General features: G+C 33.7%; 1 protein-coding gene and 1 long non-coding RNA gene across 2 annotated transcripts; both read left to right on the plus strand.

Moving 5' to 3' along the window:
* The first annotated feature begins 19,143 nt into the window (after window positions 1–19,143).
* Window positions 19,144–19,861, plus strand: LOC141699762 (uncharacterized). Its single transcript, XR_012566093.1, has 3 exons — window positions 19,144–19,286; window positions 19,529–19,655; window positions 19,753–19,861. It is a non-coding gene; the product is annotated as an uncharacterized LOC141699762 (long non-coding RNA).
* Window positions 19,862–19,949: 88 nt separating this feature from the next.
* On the plus strand, window positions 19,950–22,665 carry LOC141699761 (uncharacterized). The gene is made up of 4 exons (XM_074503601.1): window positions 19,950–20,075; window positions 20,240–20,332; window positions 20,639–21,136; window positions 22,515–22,665. The coding sequence occupies exons 1-4, from the start codon at window positions 20,052–20,054 to the stop codon at window positions 22,611–22,613; spliced, it is 714 nt and encodes a 237-aa protein (XP_074359702.1). The 5' UTR covers window positions 19,950–20,051; the 3' UTR covers window positions 22,614–22,665.
* Window positions 22,666–23,242: the final 577 nt, after the last annotated feature.

The raw sequence follows: 23,242 nt of genomic DNA on the forward strand, positions 1-23,242 counted from the left end.
ATTATGACTTTTATGAGATATATGACTGATCTAGAAAGGAATTAACCTTCCTATTTTAGAGTGATATTATTGTCTCTTGTGTAAGCTAGACTATGAAATGAGTGGCGTTATGCTCAAATGTTGATTTTAAATGAGAGTCTACTCATTGATCAAGGAAACCTCGATTAAACCATGAATAGCATGGCACATAATATACATCGAGTTTAATATATAATATGTGGTTAAAAGGATTATATTTGATTTTACATTATTCATAAAAGTTTTAACGATCAATATTACTTAGGTAGAAATGATGTATTACTGGATGCCACTCACTGTTTATAATTTTAATATGAGATATTTAAATTATTTCCAATTAAATAATAACCTCTAGGGTCGCACAATGAAAGCTTGAAGATATATTTAATTTAAATTCGGGTTTGAATTAAATAAGAATTTTAAATTATTTATTAATAATTAATTTTGACTTAATTAATAGAATAAATCAAATTTATATTTATTATTATTAAATTAGAAATTCATTTATTGGATGATTAACTGAGACTTAATCAGATAATAAGTTGGAATTTCAGATTTAATATAACTTTAATATTGGATTAGGGTAAAAACTCATTTTAGTCTATCATATATAATCTCTTTTAGGGCTGAATTAGGTGACTACATTTTTTATAAGATTAAAAATACAAAACCCTAGTAGTCAGAAAGAGACAGAAGAAGAAGAACGAGTTCAGATTTTTACAGCTAGTACATGCCTCCTCCGCTCAAGTTTTAGATGGATACATATAAGGCGTAGATCGCTCAGCGGATACATGGTGATCGTTTTAAGCAAGCACCTCCATTAGACAATCATAATCGTAAAGCTTCACAAGGTAAACATCTTATCCACAAATTAAACATAATAATCTCTTATACCAGTGGGTTTCGGTTTCAGATTTTTACCGTTTTAATGTTTATTTCCGTTGTGTTTTTATACCTCAAAACCCAATAATCTCCCCATCACAGGTAGAACTGCAGTCAACTATGAACATAATAACTTTTCTTACACTCTATAAAGCAAGCTTCTCATCTTTCCTGTTTGAGATCAAACACCTTTCTTTTTTGAAGTAAACATTGTATCCCTTATTAGAGAACTGACTGATGCTCAGAAGATTGTGCTTTAATCCTTCCACAAGAGAAATGTTTTCAATCATGACATTCCCAATTTCCAATTTACCATATCCCGTACTAAATCCTTTGTTGTCATATACAAAGGTAACTATAAGACTAGCTTTCTCAACTACACCAATGAGGAGATGGTTACTTAATTAGATAAAGTTTTTTATATGCTGTAATTGTCAGTCAAGTGTTCATAATCTCTACAAGTACATCTAGAATCCTCGGAAATAATAATAAAAATTATTACTGTCATCTCCAAATAATAAAAGACTATGATAATGTGATGGTTACTTAATTAAATAATTTTTTTTATATACTATAACTTTCATCTCCAAATAATAAAAGACTATGATGGTGTGATGGTTACTTAATTAAATAATGTTTTTTATATACTATAACTTTCTGTCACGTGTTCATAATCTTTCTCTTTTTTCGGTGAGAAGCCTCTGTTATTAATCTCAAGGTCCTATATTATAGCATGTTGAATTTATAGACCTTTTTTGTGCATGTTCGAAATATACAATGATGTGCACAAGTGTGTTCCTGTATATGCTTTGTTATCTGATATTGCAAAATGTTACCGGACATCATACTTTATATTTTATAAAATTCTTATATTTAACAGACTATTTTAGGGTAAGGGACTTGATTTTAGAAGTTCAGGACGAAGTTATTTTTCTTTTTCGTGTTGTCGGACTTAAACTTGCACGTCTTAACATTGTTGATGTCAAAGCTATCACTAAATGTTTGTAGGCTGGACGTTTTCCTTTTAGGAGGTCCTGCGTATTCTCTAGACTGAAAAAATTATGAAATACATTTGAAGTAATAATAATTATATCCTATTATTTTCCATCCTAAAACTGGCAGGTTATTTCTTGTCTAGTTCGTGTATCCATAAGGAGGTGTGGAAGCAAACATAATGTTCAGTTATCCTCATCATAGTTATATTTCATTAATCTCAATGAATAAATTGAAAGGAACACTTTGCGAGAGCCCAGAGCCCGGAACACATGGTCATATTCCAGAAATAGAATGTATGTGTCCTCCAAAGGTATGAGTTGAAACATTGATTTTACATATATTTTTGTGTCAGTCAAATTAATTATTAATAATTAATTGACCACAGACCTAATTACACCGACCTAATTAATTAATGTGTTTTAATTAATTATGGTAATTGTGTAGCGCACATATTTTTTCCTCCATATATAAACACCTCTAGGGCGTTATGGTTAAATACACAAATACATAGTCATTCCTAAACACATACCCTCTAACCGGTGATAATTTCTTGCTCGCTTTCAAGCTCGCTGACAGTGCTGACCTTCGACGTCACCACTATCATCCACCTTCGAAAAGCTTGCACAATACGGTGAGAGATAATAAGCTTTAAGGAGAAAGTTTCGCACTGGACTCGGATTTCTCTATCCTTCGCCATACGCTTCCTATCTCCATTCTTTTTCAGTTATTTGATTATTGCTTTTGCATGCACACACCTATACTTATATTTTTTTTTACAAAGATTTATTTTTTACACAGATTATTGATAACAATCTTAAAGCTTTCTTTTTTCTAATCCGTGACTGACAAACTAGTCTTTTGTGTTTTTTGTTTAACAGAGTAATGGAGAACGTAAACAATATGACTGGTAACGATGTGGTTAATCCCAACGCACAGACTATAACATCTGAAGGGGATCACCAACGGCCACTAAATCCTAACGCACAGGTACTGGTACCTGATGGGGATCAGCCGTCGGTTGGACATGTGCCTCCGAGACATGTGCCTTAGGGAAGAATTCCTTTGGGATATACTGTTATTGGACAGTTCCAGGTACCTCTTGGACAAATACTGGTGTACAGTGACCTGTTACGACTATCACACCTGTTGCGCCTACGCATCCTGTAGTGCCTACCCATCCTGCTGTGCCTGCTGCACATGCGGAGAAACCTGAGAAGTTCAATGGATCGAACTTCAAGCGCTGGCAGCAAAAGATGCTATTTTATCTGACCACAATAAACCTTGATCGATATCTCAAGGAGAAAGTACCATTTCTCACTGCTGAAAGTGATATGCAGACTGTGTATATTGCAGATGCCCGGAAGCACGCCGACTATATATGTCAGAACTATGTGCTAAACTGTTTGGCTGATTCATTATATAACATATATTTCTCGAAAATATCAGCTAAGGTCTTATGGGAATCACTTGACCATAAGTATAAAACCTGAGGACGCTGGGGCAAAGAAGTGGATCATTGGTCACTTTCTTTATTACAAGATGTATCTAGAGTTCCGAAAATAGAAACGAACACAACATTATTTATCTATGCTTTTTCGACTATGAATCATTCTCGATATCGAGGTTATCTTTCCATTTTCAACATCCCATGCAATTATAACTGCCTCAGTAAATTTTCCAATCACTACAATTAATAAATAAATCAATGAAATGTAACTCCAATATTTTTTTTTATTTCACTTTTAACATGCAAGTCAAACTAACATCTCCCGGTTGATGTCATTTTAAAAAATGAACTAAGTTAAAAAGAATTATGAAAACAGTGTGACATACACTCTCTGTATAGCTTTGAAATATTCTAGTCCATACACACACAATATTAATCAAAAGTGCGAATTTTTTCAACATATTAATGATATATAATTGTATCTTATTGATTAATATATTCTAAAATATGATGTTTAGGATATTACTCCCAAAATTAGAATGAGTACATTCAAATGATTTTAATATTTATGAACATTCTAAGAAGCAGAAGTACACAAAATTATTTGAAAAGAGTATATCAAGTTGTAAGCATTATATTTTATATATTTTGTCAAATATAAATATGAAAAGGACTTAATAAATATATTGAGAATAAAGTCAGTTAAATATAAAGAGTTATATATATATGTATTTATAAAGGGAGTTATTCAAATGAGAACCTGACAAGTGAGATCTAATCTCAGCAACAAAAATTATAATATATTTTAAGTTTTATTTAAACCCACCATTACAACCCATGCACTTTCTCACTCTACCCATGTACCCATCTTCCTCCCCCACCTACCCCACTACCGACCACCGGCCATTACCATCGCCCGAAAACACTATATTTCTTGTCTCTCTCTCTTTCTCCCACCCTCCCCCTCATGAACATCTTCATTTTTCTTCAAACTTCGATTGATTTTCAAACTTTTTCGATCATCCATATATTCAGGTATATCATCACAATCAATGTAATCATTCGGTTTGCATTGTGTATCATCATTTTCCTCCATCTACTCCATTTCCGATTTACTATTAACACTACATTCTTTTCCGATCTGGTTTGATAATGACAAAATATTATTATTTGAATTAAAAATATGATTATTTAAATTTTACTAATTCCAATTAGTAATAGACGTAGACGATTTTATATAGGTAGATTATTGATTTACATATAGTGACTTTTAGAAAGATATTGGTGATTATAGTGTTTTTCAGGGTAATTTTAGGTTGTGTTAATAGAGTGATTGTGTTTGTTGGTGGCATTCGTACAGCGATCGGAGATGGGTGTCATGTAATGATGTTAGAAAGGTTTTGAGGGGGTGGTGGTTGTAATTTATATACGGTGACGATGGTGATTATAATGGTTGTATCGATTTAATCCAGTGAAGATCAAGGGTTGTTACGGCAGTGATTTTTGTTTGGCATTGGTGATTTTTAGTTTCCTGGTGGTGATTTTTGGTTTCCAGTGGTAATTTTTGATTTTTCGGTGGTGATTTTTGGTTTGAGGGTGGTGATTTCATTTTTGACGGTGGTGATATTTTGGTGGTCGTCGGAGGTGGTGGCGGTGGTCTCTGGTGGTGTTTATGGTCGAAAATTGTGGTCGTTTATGGTCGAAAATTGTGGTCGTCTGTGGTTGATTTTGATGTGTGGTTGAATTAGAAAGAAGATGGTGAAATATTAAATATTAAATGAAAGGTGAGAGATGAATATGATATATTTAAATGAGTACATATGATTAGATCTCATATCTCACACTGGTGGCGTTCTCATTAGAGTAAGACCATATATATATGTTGATTAATTGTGTAATAATGAATTGGGAGCTATATATGATCAGTTCATTATTATATTAACCGAGGATTTAGTGTTAAGAATACTTACAAATTATGGAAATATTTATGGTAGAAAAAAGACAAAAAATTAAAAAAAAATTGCTTATTCACAACCCTTAGAAGTCACGGTTGTCCTCAACTTTCTATCCAAATTTTGCTTGTTCATTTATATACATAATATATTATATATATAGTATAAACTCTACATAAATTTTGTCTAACAAAGGAGATATGTGACCCCCCCACCTCAGGATTAACTCAGAAACCCGACCCGGGGACGCCAAACCACTAAACAACTCAATATATGCTTACATAAACTCAAAGTTAATTAATAACATAAAATTCGTACAACAAATTCAAGTCTACAATAAAACTTATGATCCATCGTAAGTATCTAACTAGATACAGACATACGTCTATTATATAAATATTATTTTTCATGATGCTACTCGCCTCTCGACGTCCGTTAAAACCTTAATTCATCAATTTTACATATATCGATGGACATCCTTCTACAAAACTCTTTCCTGAGGTTTGTACGAAAAAAGCAGAGTTCTTCAAATTATCAAATAATTACGTTTACAAAAGAATCATCAGAGTTTCATCACAATCATCAAAAGTTCATCAAAATAGTTATCACACGATTAAAATGGAGTATTCAATAATTGTAGGTTCATCAATTCATCAAGTTCATGAAGTTGGGATCCCGACCAGCTAAACAATTGGTTTGGCTTACTTCCGATAAGGAATCATCATCATCAGTTCATCAAGAATCGGTGCAAGAATACTCATTTTTTATCCGTGAATCATCAACCAAATTAAATCAATCATCATTTAAAGTTTAAAACCTTATCAAAGCATCAACAACAAATTAATATAGTATATACTTACCTTTAACCGCTTTTAAACCTTAGATTCTTTTTCAGTCTCAAACCTCGATATTTTTAATTTTTTCCTAAGAATATCAATCATGATTCTCGAATTTATTAACATGTTTTAATATTTTAATTTATTGAATCTCAACTACAAAATTCTACTAACTAAAATCTTATTAATTAATTCAAACTAACTAACTAATAATACTGAATCCTCAAATAAACTTAATAAATAATAATAATATGATAATGTAATAAATAAAAGACGAGGGCAAGAGAGACATACCAAATATGTTGGAAGCATACTACTTCTCCTAGATTAACTTTTAGGCCAAAAGTTTCTATATAATGTGGAGGGAAGGGCACTTCTCTCCTCTTACTCGATGTGGCATAAGTTTAATTATGATTTTAAAAAGAGATAAAATTGACGGTGATACACAAAGAAGAGGTGCTTAGTTTGGCTTAGGCACCTCATCGTGTTGATGGCAAAAACGTAGAGCATCTTGAGTACAAGTTAGATTCTTAATGTTATTTAGTTTCTTTCTAATTATCCTTAATTCTCTCTTTATGGAATTGGTTTGGTATGTAGAAATATAGTGTAAGGTAGGTAAGTAGGCTTCAGTAATATTGAGTCGTGACCTAGACCACAAGCATCTTAGCAACACCTGACTAATATATTAATATTTTTAAATTGTTATTGTATTGTACAGTCATACAATATAACGCTATTAAGTTTTACATCCTAAAGAGATTACTTCCCAAATTTTATATAAGACCACATTTGTTACAAGTTTTAAATTATACTTTTACACACTTTAATCCCACATTGAAATGGGAAGAAAAGTACAAATCTCTCATGCTCTATATAATCATTCTCTATATAATCAAAGTAGAGCCGCTAATTTAGAAAATTATAACTCAGTGTTGTTGCCTTGCATCCACTTGGCGTGAAGGTAGCTAAACATTTAAATACAAACTTCATTGAAATACAAACGTCAAGGCATGGAATATGCATGACAAGATAATTAGTTCAAAGTTTTAATAAAAATAAGTGCCAGGACGTTCAGTGTTTTGGTGGTTAAACATCTAATAATTTGTGTCCCACATCGAAATGTCTTTGAATGAAGCCTTTAATGCTCTATACAGTTGAAATGGGGACGACTCACTTAATCAAAATTAACACTTGTTTCTTGGGATCCACCCAAAACTTTTGAAAATGTGGTTTTCTCTCTCGTGACACCTCAAAAATATAGACACCTCAAAAATATATAATGTGGGACTCTTGGCCTCCTGATAGTGTTTTTCATGTTTTACCTATAAACTAATAACTCATGGTTAAAATAACCTTAATGCTAGGCCCAAAATTCAATCTATGATTTAGTTTTTGAAACATAAATGCACATTTCTATGCTTGAGTGAAATTCGAAGGAAACCTTAAGTTCATCTTGCCCTACATCGATGGGTATATAGATGAGACTCCCCTTAAAGACTATAAACCTTAATCAGAACAACTAACTAATGTGATGGATTTCTTGTGGCATTATTTAGAGCTGAAATATCCTGAAAATTTTAAGTTACAATTTTTTTAAACTTTTAAGTCAAAATTCTAAAGTAAGGATTATGAAATGTGAACTCAAACTCTCAAGGAAACTCATAAGGGAAAAGGGGAAGATGGGTTTTGAAACAATAACAAAATATCCATTCCACATAAAGTAAAAATAAAAGTAGTTGAACCATATTTTCTCTCTATATTAGAACTTGAAACCAAACTCTTAGTGAAACAAATAGACATAGAAGTATATTTTGCTTTGAGTCGACCTTATTTGGTCTCACTTCCCTCGAAATTGTCCCACAAGAACGTATAATGTGTTTTTCTACATGGCCACACTCAATTAATATTTATTGAGCTAATTTACATTAGCTCATAAAACAAGTTCAAACTTTTTATCTATCTTTTATATTTCTTTCTTTGGGTGTCCTGAGATATTCGACCACCAACATACTATAATACAAATACTTATTATGAAATCTTTTTATTTACTGAATTCGACTACATAGTACTCATATGAAAGAAAATGGATACTTGCTTGCTTTCCTCTTTTAAGCACTTCTTCTTCTTGCACACAGATAGATATTAATTCGTTGAGGCTCCATTTCTCTTTTTATGTATTGTAAAGGCTTTTCAAGTAACTATATTGATTAGAGAAAGAATTTAAAAACGGTTCTTTAACACTCATCTTAAAACCCTTCAATTTTCTATAATTTCAATTCCTTTCATAATGTACTCTCCGATGCTTCCCAGGCCATTAAATTTCATCTTTGTAAGTGAAATCATGAGATTGATCACTTTGCTTTGTCCGAAACTTTTGTACTTTTCAGCAATAGAATTATAGTAGTCCCTTGCATATATAGTTCCCGAAATGCCTCCTTGTAAGGCATCTGTCTTACTTATTTTCATGCATATTAATGCCATCTTGATATGCTTATGCCACTGCTCATACTTATTTTTGGCATCTCTCGTTGCATTTGCATTTAACTTTGTAGGTGTGTCTTCTTTTAAACCATGATCGAAGTCCAAAATTCCAAGGTTCAATTCAATATCTTGTTTCCACTTCTTGAAATTCAATCCATTGAGTAGTTCCATTTTATTAGTACTCATGGGAAAACTCATTGTTGTAGAAAGTCTCATTCTTGGTTTAATCTTCAGTGAAACTTTACTTTATGTGTACATGTTTATGTATGAGATTTATCTAGTTTCACTTAATACCATAATATATGAGATTTACCATATATACATTTATATTTAAATAAATCTGTATATGTGTCCTAAAATAAGCTATATAAAATCTACTGTATCCATGTATGGATTACACATATCATTTTTAAGAGGTGGTATCATTTGTGATTTAGATATATATACGATTCGATATACTTATTTATGAAACTAGTTTGTGGATTGCACAAATCACAGCTTGAATAATAATTATTATTCCTTATTTTACATACATGCATATATATCTAAATGCTAAAATGACAACTATACGAAGAAGGATCAAGGAGAAGATGCAAGAGATTTAACAATCCTAATGATTGAAACCCAAGAAGACTTCAAGACTTCAAGTATATTCAATATTCAGTGTATGCTTAAATTGTAGTATAACAACGGTGGTGTTAAGTAGGCACTTTAGCATAGATTTTCAAAAACTTGAAATGCAAAACAAAAGTCTTCACAATCAGCAACAATTTTGATGACTAAACCCACAAAACATTACACACACTATTCTAAAAAAAATGAATCTATTCCAATCTTTCTAAATTTCTTTGCTAATTGGCTACTGTTGGGCGTGGTCCACTTATATGGGCTATGATTTTATTAAGCCTAACTAAATAAATGAAAAAAAACAAAAATACAGTAGAATGTTAGAGAGAGAGAAAAAAAGGAAATAAAAGGGGGGAGACAAAATGTTTTGTGGAGTAGCGTGAAGTGATTCAAGACAATCCCAGAGGTGGAAGTACCAGTAGCAACAAGGTTGTATGTGTGAATTCTCTCCTACAAATCGGTGAGAATATCCAAACTTGGTTTGATATATTATTAGTGAAATCCACATCTCTGTGAAAATTAATGTTTGTATGTACCTCTAGTATTAACTGGAGAGAAACTTGTGTATCCCATTATTTATAGTGGAAGTGTTTTAGTGTGGGTGGTTTACTGTCACCTCATGGTTTTTTCCCTTCACCTTGGAGGGTTTTCCACGTCAAAAATCTGGTTTATTTTTTTACTTCTTTGCTGCTGTTATTTTGATCTATATTGCTGCAATTTTCTGTTTATTGATCGGTGCATCATCCTATTTTACACATAAAGAGGAAGTCTAAAGTGTAGTTGCATATAGCTTAGCTTGTTGTTGATTAATTGTGGTCTCCGGTAACCTTAGAGCATTGATGTTAAAGTGTATCCAAAAAAGAGCCAGGTTGCTAGAAATAAGTGGCATCAGAGCCAGGTTGCTAGAAATAAGTTTCTTGTGTGTCAAAAATGGATGGGTCAGATGGAATGATTAGATTGAACTCAACAAATTACTCTATATGGAAGCGTATGATGGAAGACTTGCTTTATTGCAAAGATTTATATAAGCCAGTTACATTAGGTGATCAAAAACCTGATGATATTTCAAGTGAAGACTGGAAAGTTATGCACAGAAAAATTGTTGGATTTATAAGAAGGTGGGTTGAATCTAGTGTATTCGAAAATGTTTGTGATGAAACTGAAGCTCATATTTTATGGAAAAAACTAGAGAGTACCTTTGAGAAGAAAATGGCAAGAAACAAAACTGCACTAATTAGAAGGCTTGTTAATATGAAGTATAAAGATGGAAGCAGCATGGTAGAGCACACAAATCAGTTTCAGAGCATTGCCAACAAATTGGTCACCTTGGAATTAAAGCTTGATGATGAGGTTCAAGCTTCTTTACTTCTTAGCTCATTGCCTGACAGTTGGGAAACACTAGTGGTGACAATCAGCAACTCTGCACCAGATGGAAAACTAACCATGGATTTGGTTAAAGATAGCTTGTTAAATGAAGAGGCAAGAAGAAAAAAAGCAGGTGAATCTTTTTCAGGGGCACTTCTAACGCAGAAAGAGGAAAGACCTGGAAGGAGTTAACAAAGAAATTGGCGCAATCCAAGCAAAAGAGATCATTCCAGGGGAAGATCTAAATCTAGATCAAGAAAAAATGTTACTTGCTACCATTGCAACAAACCTGGACATATGATTAAAAAGTGCAGAATTTTAAAAAGAGAACAGAAAGGCAAGGAGAATGAGAATGAGGCAAACACAATTTCTAATGATGGTGATGTACAGATTGTCCATGATGGCGTATTTGTCAATATTGCTTGTCAGGATACAGATTGGGTGATCGATTCCGGTGCCTCATACCATGTAACATCTCATGATGAATTTTTTACAAGCTATACCAGTGGTGATTTTGGAATAGTGTGAATGGGAAATACAGGTGCATCCAAGATTGTCGGTATTGGCGATATTCACTTAGAAACCAACATTGAAAATAAGCTAGTGCTCAAATACGTCAAACATGTTCCAGATATTCGACTTAATTTGATCTCTACAGGTAAACTTGATGATGAAGGTTTTGAAAGTTATTATGGTGGAGGTAAATGAAGCTTACTAAAGGTTTGCTAATTGTTGCTAAGGGAAAGAAAATGAGCACTCTTTATTCGACACAAGCTACACTTTGCAAGGCTGATATAAATATAATTCAGAAAGATGCAAGTCTTGATCTTTGGCATGCAAGGCTCAGTCATATCAGCGAAAAAGGACTCCAAACACTGGTCAGAAAGAAATATTTACCTCAACTGCAAAGTATGTCTTCCCTTAAAACTTGTGATCATTGCATAGTTGGAAAAACATATAGAGTTGCATTCAATACTCATTCCTCTTTTATAAAGCCAGGTGTGATTGATTTGATACATACTGATGTTTGTAGTATGCAAAGTAAATCTCTTGGTAGTGCTCTTTACTTTGTAACATTTATTGACGATCATTCCCGGAAAGTTTGGGTGCTCAATTTAAAATCTAAAGATCAGGTACTTGATGTATTTACAAAATTTCATTCTTATGTTGAACGAGAAACAGGAAGAAAACTGAAGTGTGTCAGATCAGATAACGGAGGTGAGTACAGGGGTCCATTTGAAAAAATATTGTCAAAGACATGGCATCAGGCTTGAGAAAATAGTAGTAAAACCCCCCAGCAGAACGGGGTAGCGGAGAGAATGAATAGAACCATTGAAGAGCGAGTCCGATGTATGCTTTCACATGTTAAACTACCAAAGTCTTTTTGGGGGAGGTTGTAAGAACTACTGTTGATTTAATCAATCTTTCTCCTTCAGTTCCGCTTAACGGTGATGTACCTGAAAGAGTATGGACAGGGAAATATATCTCATATAATCAGTTGAGAGTTTTTGGGTGCAAGGCATATGTTCATATTCCGAAAGATGAAAGATCGAAACTTGATGACAAGGCAAAATTATGTATTTTCGTGGGATATGGCCATGAAGAGTTCAGATATAGATTGTGGGATCCAATGGACAAGAAAATTGTCAGAAGCAGAGATGTTGTATTTCTTGAAGATCAGTTTGGTGAAGTTAAGAAAGTTGATAAATCAAGATCCTTTGTTAGCTCATATGTTGATTTTACACCAATTCCTCCTCCTCCTACAGTCCATAACAATCAAACGGAAGATAATGATCACATGGAAAATGGTCAAGAAGACCATCAAGATGATGGTGGCAGGTTTGAATTTGATCAGACAAATGAGGATGACGAGCAAGCTGAAAATGAAGATCCAGAAACGCAGTGGACAGAAACAGAGATTCCATTGAGGAGATCTACAAGAACAAGACAGCCCTCTACACGATACACTCCAATAGAGTATGTGATGTTAACTGAAGGGGGAGAACCAGAATCTTACTATGAGGCTGTTTCACATGAGAAAAAAGAAGAATGGTCGAAAGCTATGGAAGAAGAAATTAGATCCTTGCAGCAAAATCACACTTATGATTTAGTCAAGCTACCTAAGGGTAAGAGAGCATTAAAAAATAAATGGGTATACAGGTTGAAGACCGATGAAAACAGTGGGCAGGCTGAGAAAGAGCTTGTACGGTCTTAAACAAGCCTCTCGACAATGGTACAAAAAGTTTTATTCCTTTATGAAAACTCATGGATATCGTAAGACAAGCTCTGATCATTTTGTATTTGAGAAAAGATTTTCAGAAGATGATTCCATTATTCTCCTCTTATATGTGGATGATATGTTAATCGTTGGCCAGGATGCGAGTAAGATTGAGAAATTAAAGAAAGATCTTAGTAATACATTTTCTATGAAGGATTTAGGGCCAGCAAAACAAATACTCGGTACGCAGATCATACGTGACAGGAAGAACAAAAAAACTTTTGCTATCTTAGGAGAGATATATTAATAAAGTTTTAGAGCGGTTTAACATGATTAATGCAAAGCCAGTTTTATATCCGCTTGCAAGTCATTTTAAGTTGAGTAATGAACAGTGCCCTTCAAGCGAAAAAGAAAAACAAGAGATGAAGAAAATTCCGTATGGCTCCGCGATAGGCAGCCTCATGTATGCCATGGTTTGTACCGGGCCTGATTTAGCTCATTCTGTCGGAGTTGTTAGCAGATTTCTTTCGAATCGTGCACTACAAGAAAACAAGGGTAAATTTGACCGGATAAATATGACTGCGGCTAAATTTGACCGACGCTGGTCATATTTATGGTCAACTTACATATATAATTGGTCATACTTAAATTTGACTGCCGGCGGTCAAATTTAATGTCAACCAGCATTCTAAACCTGGTCAAGAATTAAATATGACCGATGAAAGTCAATTTTATTATCGGTCACATTTAATCGGTCATATTTAGTTTTTAACATTGCCAAAAATTGGAGGGAAATTTCCCGCCATGGCGGCCAAAATTGAGCGGAACAAATATGACCGAGGTCGGTCATATTTATGCTTGGCCATAAAAAAAATGGCGCCAAAATTCCCGCCAAAACTAAGAGAAATTATCAGGAACCAAATTTGACTGAAGTCGGTCATAACTAAGTTTGACTGTCATCGGTCAATTTTGTTATTAACTATTTTTTAGGCAAATTTTAATAATTTATTAAATTTGACTGCCTTACCGTTGCTTTGGTCGTATTTATAAATATGACCGCAGTCGGTCATATTTATAATTATGACCGCCCTCGGTCAAATTTACCCGTTTTAGATCTGATACCTTCTGCTTCTTTTCTAAACTTTCCTTTCTTTACTAAACTTTCTCCTCTCATTTTGCCTTCTTCTTCCACCATAACTCCACCCTTTGTACACCATAACTCCACCCTTTGTCCTCATTTTTCATGAGATCTAATTAATCATCAAGTAAGTTTCATTCCTTAACTTTTGCATTTAATTAATTTTACTTTCTTAACATAGTATGGAGCTATTATTTGGTTGTACACATGTGTATGTATTTTTGGGGATTCCTAATTTGTTGATGAAATTAGTGTTATTATTAGCTGTGAACCATGATTATAGTTAATTGAACTTTTATGGTGAGTATTAATATAAATTATAATGGTAGCCAATTTATCGATTTGTTTAATATAAATTGATTATTTATGATCTATTTATATTTATGTTAATTTGCATTTAACTCACATCACGTATGTATAATTTGTAGATGACATCTGATCGTAGTTGGGTTGGTCATAATCGGTACAACGATTTGAAGTATTTAACAGAAGAGTACAAAAATGGTGTGGATGATTTTATTAAATTTGCATGTGATCATCTTGATCCTAGAGATGGAGGGCTAATAAGATGTCCATGTAACGATTGTGTAAATAAGTACTTCAAGGATCCTAGTGCGGTGAAAGTTGATTTATACCTTAATGGTATTATGGAATGGTATACTAGATGGGATTTGCATGGGGAAAGGGATATGCCTCGAGGTGATACCAATACAAGTTCTCATAATATTCATTATAATGATGAGGATATGTATGATGCTCGTGATATGCTAAGAGATTTTGCAGATGCAAATCGACATTTTGAGAATTTTGTGGAAGAACCAAATACAAAAGCAAAAGAATTTTACGAGATGGTGGAGAATGCTTCTGAGCCAATATATCCAAACAATCCGAATTTCACAACATTGTCATTTGTTAACAAGCTACTTCATTGGAAACACAAGCATAATTGTACTAATAGTGGCTTTGATGAGTTGATTCACCTTATTGGATCGGTATTGCCCGTTGATCATAAATTGCCTCGGAACTACTATGACGTGCGAAAGATGATAAGAGGATTGCATATGGAATATGAAAAAATTGATGCTTGCGAGAATGATTGCATGTTGTTTTACAAAGAAAATAGAAACAAGACACATTGTGATATATGCACTACAAGTCGATACAAGGAGCAAAAGGATCCAAAGAAAAATAAAATCCCACGAAAGATCTTGCGATACTTTCCTCTTACCCAAAGGTTGCAGCGTTTATTCATGAATAAGAAGACTGCAGAAGATATGAGGTGGCACCACAATAGGGTCAAAGTTGATGGTCAATTATGTCATCCGGCGGATGGAGATGAGTGGAAACAATTTGATCGTAGATTTCCAAACTTTTCAAAAGAGATTCGGAATGTCAGACTTGGCCTCTCTAGTGATGGATTTGACCCTTTCCGTGATTCACACGCTAGGGAATATACTGTTTGGCCTGTGGTTGTAGTAGTTTACAACCTTCCTCCATCTATGTGCACGAAAGCTCCCTACATGTTTATGCCTCTTCTGATTCCTGGGCCGAATGATCCAACAAAAGATCTTCATGTTTACCTCCGACCATTGATTGATGAATTGAAAATATTATGGCGCACCGGAGCAGAAACTTATGATAGGTTTTCTTGTACAAATTTTATGATGAAGGCGGCATTAATGTGGACAATCAGTGACTTTCCTGCACTTGGAATGCTTAGTGGGTGGTCCACAAAGGGGAAGTTGGCATGTCATATTTGTATGGGACAAGTAAAAGCCAATCAACTAAAGCATGGTGGTAAGCCTAGTTTTTATGGAACTGCTCGATATTTCTTAGAACCGGATGACCCGTTGAGAAGGTTTACAAAGTTTGGAAGAACTGAAGCACATTCAGTTACATATCGTTATCCAGGATCACTAGTAAGGAGTCTTTGTGAGGATACGCAGTTTCCTCCTTCAGGAAAGACATCTTGGAGAAAACCGAGGGACTATGGTATGACACATAATTGGACTCACTTTTCTCCATTTTTTGAGCTTCCATATTGGGAGACACTCACTCTTCGTCACAACATTGATGTCATGCATACCGAAAAAAATGTTTTTGAGAACATATTTTTTACAATGATTGGTGACACTAAGAAAACGAAAGACAATAGAAAAGCAAGAGAAGATTGTAAAGAACTTGGTGTGCATCGTGAATTGTGGATTCAAGATGATGGTACAATGCCAAATGCCCCATATGTGCTTTCCAGGGATCAACTTCTTAAGTTGTTTAGATGGATTTACACACTTCAGCTTCCTGATGGGTACGCCTCTAATATATCCAGGTGTGTTAATTTTGAAACAAAATCTATTCACGGAATGAAGTCGCATGATTGTCATATTTTTATGCAAAAATTGTTGCCTATGATTTGTCGTGACTTACTACCTAGGCATGTAGCGGATGTTCTTATTGAGTTATCTAACTTCTTCCAAGATTTATGTTCTTCAACTCTAAAGTACGGTGATTTGGAAAAAATGGAGAAGGACATAGCGAGAATCATGTCAAAACTTGATGTCATGTACACTCCAAGTTTTTTTGATCCGATGGAGCATTTGCCACTACATTTGGCTACAGAGTGTAAATTGGGTGGCCCGTGTAATTTTCGATGGATGTATTTTGTTGAAAGATATTTGCACATTTTGAAGTTGAAAGTTAGAAACAAAGCTCGAGTCGAGGGTTCAATAGCCGAACGATATATTGAGGAGGAGGGTGTACACTTTTGCTCATTATACTTTGATTCTAAAATTGCAACCATGCATAATCGACTTCGTCGAAATGAGGCACCCCGACAATCTCATGATCCCAATTTGTTGGAAGTTTACACATATCCAACGCTACCCGGTCTACGGAATAGAGATAGAATCTTGAGTGATGATGAACATAGACTTGTAACTTTCTTATTCAATTTACTAATCTAATTTAATGTTTAGTGGATTTCATAGGTTGGTGCAAAAACAATACCCGCACTACAATGATGCCGAAAAAGATCAATTTCAAAAAGATAATTTTTTGGATTGGTTCGAAAGAAGGGTAAATTTTAAATATATAAATGTGTGTATATTTTTATGTGTGCAAATATATATATATATACATATACATACAAGTTTATTCATGTACTTGTGTAATTTTTGTTATGTACAATATTTTAGGTACAAGATGATGGAGAGCTCAAGGACAAATTTATAGATTTAATAAGAGGTCCTATTTATAAAGTTGAATCTTATAAAACATGCAAGTGCAATGGTTATAAATTTGCTTGTGCAAATTCTAATGAGCTCACATCATCAAATTCCGGTGTAGTTGTAATTGGTGAGAAATTTTATATAATCATAAAATTTAGGTTGAATTTGGTCTTCATTATGTATAAATCCAATTTTGACACATTTTAAATTGTAGGGACTTCTTACAAAGAAAGTCATGGAAATAATTACGGGAGACTACAAGAAGTTCTAAAGCTTCGATATCGCAATGGGCATGAAATTGTCGTCTTCAAATGTCATTGGTTTGATCATACAAGACATGTCAAAATTGATAGAAATCGGATGATAACCGTAGATGTTAAATCGAAGCTAAATGCCGAAGATGTGTTTGTGTTGGCTAGCCAAGCTCATCAAGTATATTATGCCCCAAATATTGCAAATCCAAAGTCATCATGGTATACTATCCTAACAACAAAGAGCCGGCAAGTCGATGAAAGCGTGACATCTAGAGAAGAAAATATATTCAATGATGATGCTTTTCAAAATGAAGAATCAAATGCTTCATCTTCACATGTGGAAAGAGTGGTCGTTGATGATCCGATAAATTTCTTTATTGACTTGACAATGTTTGAAAATAATCATTTCGTGGATGACTATGAAGAAGAACAAAATGCGAGAAATAAAGAAAATCAAAATGAAGACATGAACATTGATGATGGAAGTGATAACGATGATTTGACATAGTTCAATTGTTTTCTAGTTAATTTGTACCAATGCGGATATTAGTAGGACATTTTTCATGAATTTTAATACATTCCGTAAATTTGATATTTACTTATTTTAATTAAATTTACTATATTTCATGATTTTTATTCATATTTAGAACTTTGTAATGTTTAAATTGTATTATTTTGGAAACAGAAAAAATTGGGCAGTAGCTACTGGAAGTTAAACTGAAGCCTCAAATTATATGACCGGGTTCGGTCAAAATTAAATGACACGGGAAAAATTCACTCGACGCAGTCATATTAAGCCTGTATATAAATTTTTTTTATAACATTTTGTTGACTTCACCATCCATTATCTCCCTAAACAGCGCCGCACAGAAATACTAGGGTTTTATCTCTCAGACTTCAAATTCTCCAAAAACTTAGCCAACGAAGCCAAAAAGCTCATTCAAATGAAGCGAAACTTAGCAATCACGGTGGTAATGTTTTGAGAAACTATTATCCATTTAGGGTTTTGTATATTTTGGGTATTTTGGTGATTAACATTTGATTACGGTTGTCTATTCTCCTTTTTGGATAATTATTTTGTTCTATTGATGATTTAATTGTGTTTATTTGATATTTTCATCACTTTTTTGTATGTGTGGGTTTAAAGTTTGAATCTCTATTTTCCACCCTTAAATCTGTATTTTCTGTTAATGTTTGTGTTATCTTATTATGTTTGGTTATAAACAAACTAAAATTTAGTCTTTTTTATCAGCTGTTATGTATTTGTTAGGTATAATTTTCTTATTATGTTATGTTTGTGTTATCTTATTGTGATACTAAGCAGTACTCTGTCTCTTTTCTTAATTTGAGCTTAAGATTGAATTTATGTATTTGTGTCTAATTTTTTTTATCTTAACATGTTCTATAAATTAGTTTTGATATTTGTTGTTTTTTTTAATATATCCAGGTTGGTAGGTGTAGTTTTTTGTTGATTCTGTTTGTGATTCTTATGGCGTTGGGGTCTAGTAGCAGCTGGAATGGTGGTAGTAGAGGGGGAAGAGGTGGACGGGGAAGAGGTGGACGCGGAAGAGGGGGAGGTGGACAGGGAAGAGGTGGACAGGGAAGGGGTGGAAAGGGAAGGGGTACTGGTAGAGGGAATGGCAGTTGAACGGAAAATGAAGGAGATAGGGAGGAAGGTGGCGATAATGATGACAATGATGAGGAGAATGGTGATGAAGGACAGGAAAGTCGTATTGTACCGCATATAACATTCCAGAGAGCTAAACGTAGCTGCTGTGTTGGTGACTACAATAAGAGACCTGCCACAGATGCGGATAGGCAGATTGTCCATTTTATCGAAGGAAGAAAGTAATTTCTATTTCCTACTACATATTGCTTATACATATATACGGGTTTGATACAAGTGTAGTACTGTGTGTATACAATTGAATGTGCACAAACTTATACCTTTACCTGCTTGATTATTAAGATTAATCTGTTCCTTATGATGCATACTAGTGTATAAATTACATGTCTAATAGCATAAGACTATTTTATCCTAGTATGTTATATATACTATAAAAAAATCTGACTGTAACTAATAATTGTAGTATCAAGGAGGCTAAGAAAAAAAAGACCTTGAGCTACATAATTAAAGTAAATTGGGATGAATATACACATCAATCAAAGGGAGCAGAACGTGAAGCCTTCTATGACCGTTGTATTAAGGAATTTAAGGTATTTTTAATTTTCATGCCTTTTATTTTTTCATATTAATTATACGCAGTTGTTTACCTTTTTAATTTTATACTTGTACGTGTATCTCGTTTGGTAGAAGTACTATGCTTATCCAGAAGGAGTTGAAGAAGAGGGGGATAGAGCGGTAAAAGAGTATTTGAAGAAAAATTGGAAGAGCCTTCCCTATCAGGAGAAGACCAGGGCAGAGCAGATGCTAATGACGCGAGAAATGGAGGATCGACCACGGCTACTCGACGTTCTTTCAGACCACATTACTTCAGCCCACGGACTTGGGACAGCCTCAATGAGTACTGGGATTCTGACCTGTTTAAGAAGAGGTCTATCAAATCCAAGAATGCTCGAGCACAGCTGGAACATCAACATTATAGCGGGGCAATGCCTTTTGACGAGAGACGTGAGGTATACGAATTTTAGTGAGTAATAATTTTTGTCTAGTTCTTTATTTTGATTACTCAGATTCAAGTACCTTAATCTTTACGCTCATTAGACATTATAAGATGTCTAATTTATAAAATGATTTGTAAGTAAACCATTTGTAAGTAAATTGATGTTTTTAATTACAGAGGCTTGAAGAGGAAAAACAAGCACCTATTTCTGATATGGAGTTTATGGACCACGTATACCACTTTGATAATCCGGCTACTATAAAGTTGAAGGTATACATACACATAATTCAAGTAGCATTACATTTATATGATCATACATTTACATTCATTTTGGAGAATGTTTTGATATCAATAACGTCCCTGTAAAAATTAAAAGAGAATTTTGTGCAACATATCTATTCATAGGTTTATTGTTATTGTTCTGCACTCTCAAATTCAAATCGTCAAACATGATTAAAAAGTAAATGCCGTGCAGTATATATATAATTATAGTTAGTTTAAATTCTTTGTTCTTGTTACTTAACAATTTTCAGCTTGATTGTGTAAATTTGGACTTATGTCTTTTACATGTTGCAGGAAGATATGGAAAGGGTGCGGGCTTCACAATCCATACCGGAAGAGATGACTTTGGATCCACCTCCATCACCAGCTAGTTTGAAGAAGATACATCGGAAAAATGAATTGAGCCTAACAATCCTAGCGAGGCCCCCGAAAAAGGGAATATCTGTCCTTCATCCTCGACATCCGGTAGCTGAAATTATAGGAGGCTACAAGGCAGCGGAACTGACTAGCTTCCAAAGTACACAGAATTCTCGTTCCTCTTCCCAGCCAATTTCTGATGATAATCTGGATTTGATAGTCAGGGTTTCTGGTGAGATACACCTAATGGTTCATTCCCTGGAGATGACGGAGGTGCCACGTGCATTACTAAATGATCGAATGCAAAGCTTGGCCACTGCAGCATTCCCGAACCGAGATGACCCGAAGCAGCAGGAGTTATGGACTGAATATATGCGGCTTGGGACGGCCTTTGTTGTTGATGCCATGGCATTGAACAAAAAAGTCATTTTGGAGGTACCTTTCTTATCTTAGTTCATATAATTTTCTACGGCATCTTTATTTCAGTTACAGTAATACACATTACCTAAACTATAGAGATAAATTTGATTCTATAGTTATATTATATTTTCTTCAAAACTATTATTCAAAAACAAATATGGAGCCAAAAGTGCCTGTGTACTATGAACATTTTATAACAATAAAGTACATATAGTAAGGAAATTGCTTCCTTGAAAAGCAAGTGAAGTGAATCTATTCATATTTTTCTATAAATAGTCAATAAAGTTATAAAGTCAACTGTGGTTAAATTATTTGAATAAAGTTGGTAAAAAAAGAAAAAGAGACCAGAATATGCAAAACCATATAAAGGGAAGGAAATTTCCATGAATTTACAAGTGCTAGCTAGTTCCCACTTAGGTTTTATGCAAGAAGATATTATTTCTAACAAAGGGGATAGTTTGAGTTAAATTATTGAGGAAGTGAACCAAATTTTAGCTACAATATTTGGCTTCACAACAACAAGAAAATCTAAAGGTCGGTTGGAGAAAATTGACAAAAAAATAGTAGTGTATTAATTTTTTACAAGTTTAGGCAGGGGTGTTTTGAATTTCAAGTATGTTTGTAGGTGAAAAATTGTCCTAAAATAACTGTAGTCTACATAATTATTTGATTGCATTAAAGCAGGAGCTTCTTGTCAAATAGCTCAACTTGGCCTTTTCTTCAAGAGTGGTTCAGACAGTAGGGAATGACAGATGAGTTGAATGGTAACACAAACACAATGCCTATGAAATGTATAGGCAGCCATTTTTAAAAGCTTAGATTTAAACAATAATTATATGTGAAGAGATAAGGTTTTGGAAATAAGAATATGATGACATTGATTTGTGATGCCTGAAATTTCTGGTACTCGTGTACAATTATTCAGGATTATCGTTATAATTCTGGGCTGATGGAAGGGTTTCACAGTTTAGAAATTATAGCTTTTTTACCTGTGTCTCTAAACTTGTGTATGCTGGAATTTATGTGTGACACACCTGGAATGTATGTTTTATAATTGTAATGGTGCCTGAATTTGTAAGATAATAACTAACCACACCTTGTGCATGTTTTTGTTACGTGGTTTAAAAGTAATATCACTTAGTGAGTAGGAAGCATAAAAATAACAAATATAAATTTATTTGGTCCATGAACCACTACCTATAACTAAGTTTCTATTACAGACTTCTGAAAGTTATTGCAGGTGATAATATAGCGTGTGTTAATAATATTACTAAGTTTTTCTAAATCCTCAGCTGAGTAAAGACACCTTTGTTGGCAGTATACAAATTTTGTGATAATGTAAGCTAATTTCTTTTATGTTGTGTTCTTATATAATGTATACCATGTATTGCAGGGTACTAGAATTGAAAAGGCTCCTTTGTATGACAACCACTTCCAAGACAACGATGAAGATGATGAAGATCAAGATGCTGAGAATTACTCCCTCCATTAGCGTAACACTCCCAGCTCTAACTAGTACTCTAACTAGTACAAGTAGGTTGACTTTGCCGTCGAATGAACTTCAAATATCTACTAATATCATATGTTAGATAATTATTTTGGGATATAACAACTAATTTCTCCTTGGTAGCTAACTTTTTGGGACAAAAACTTATGTGATATGTCTCCTTTTGGGTTAACTTTTTGGGATTGAACAATCAATCTCCCAGCCTAGCTTAACTTGTTGAGCTATTAGATGTCAAACATTTGACAATATATTGGCATGTATAACCTTTTGGATGTTTTAAGGAAGTTATTCGGATGGCACAATTTAAACTTATCTTTATATTGTTTGAGTTTTTGTTTATTTTTGGAGATTGTGGATGGGATATACAGGTTATGGATATACTGGTTCACAGGGCCGGTTTTTTTTTTAAATAATTGTATGTTAAATCTGTCCGCTTTTCGTCACATTTAACATACCAATATCTCATACAATAATTATATCTGACTAATATTAGTCACATTTGCTCTTTAAATTTGATCAAAATCAGTCATTTTTATAAATTCGACTAACACAAACGGAGTCATATTTACAATTTTGACCAAAAAATAACCTAGTCAAATTTATAAATTTGACCG

This window comes from Apium graveolens, unplaced genomic scaffold (assembly GCF_009905375.1).
Source record: "Apium graveolens cultivar Ventura unplaced genomic scaffold, ASM990537v1 ctg1292, whole genome shotgun sequence".
In the NCBI taxonomy this organism is placed as follows: Eukaryota; Viridiplantae; Streptophyta; class Magnoliopsida; order Apiales; family Apiaceae; genus Apium; species Apium graveolens.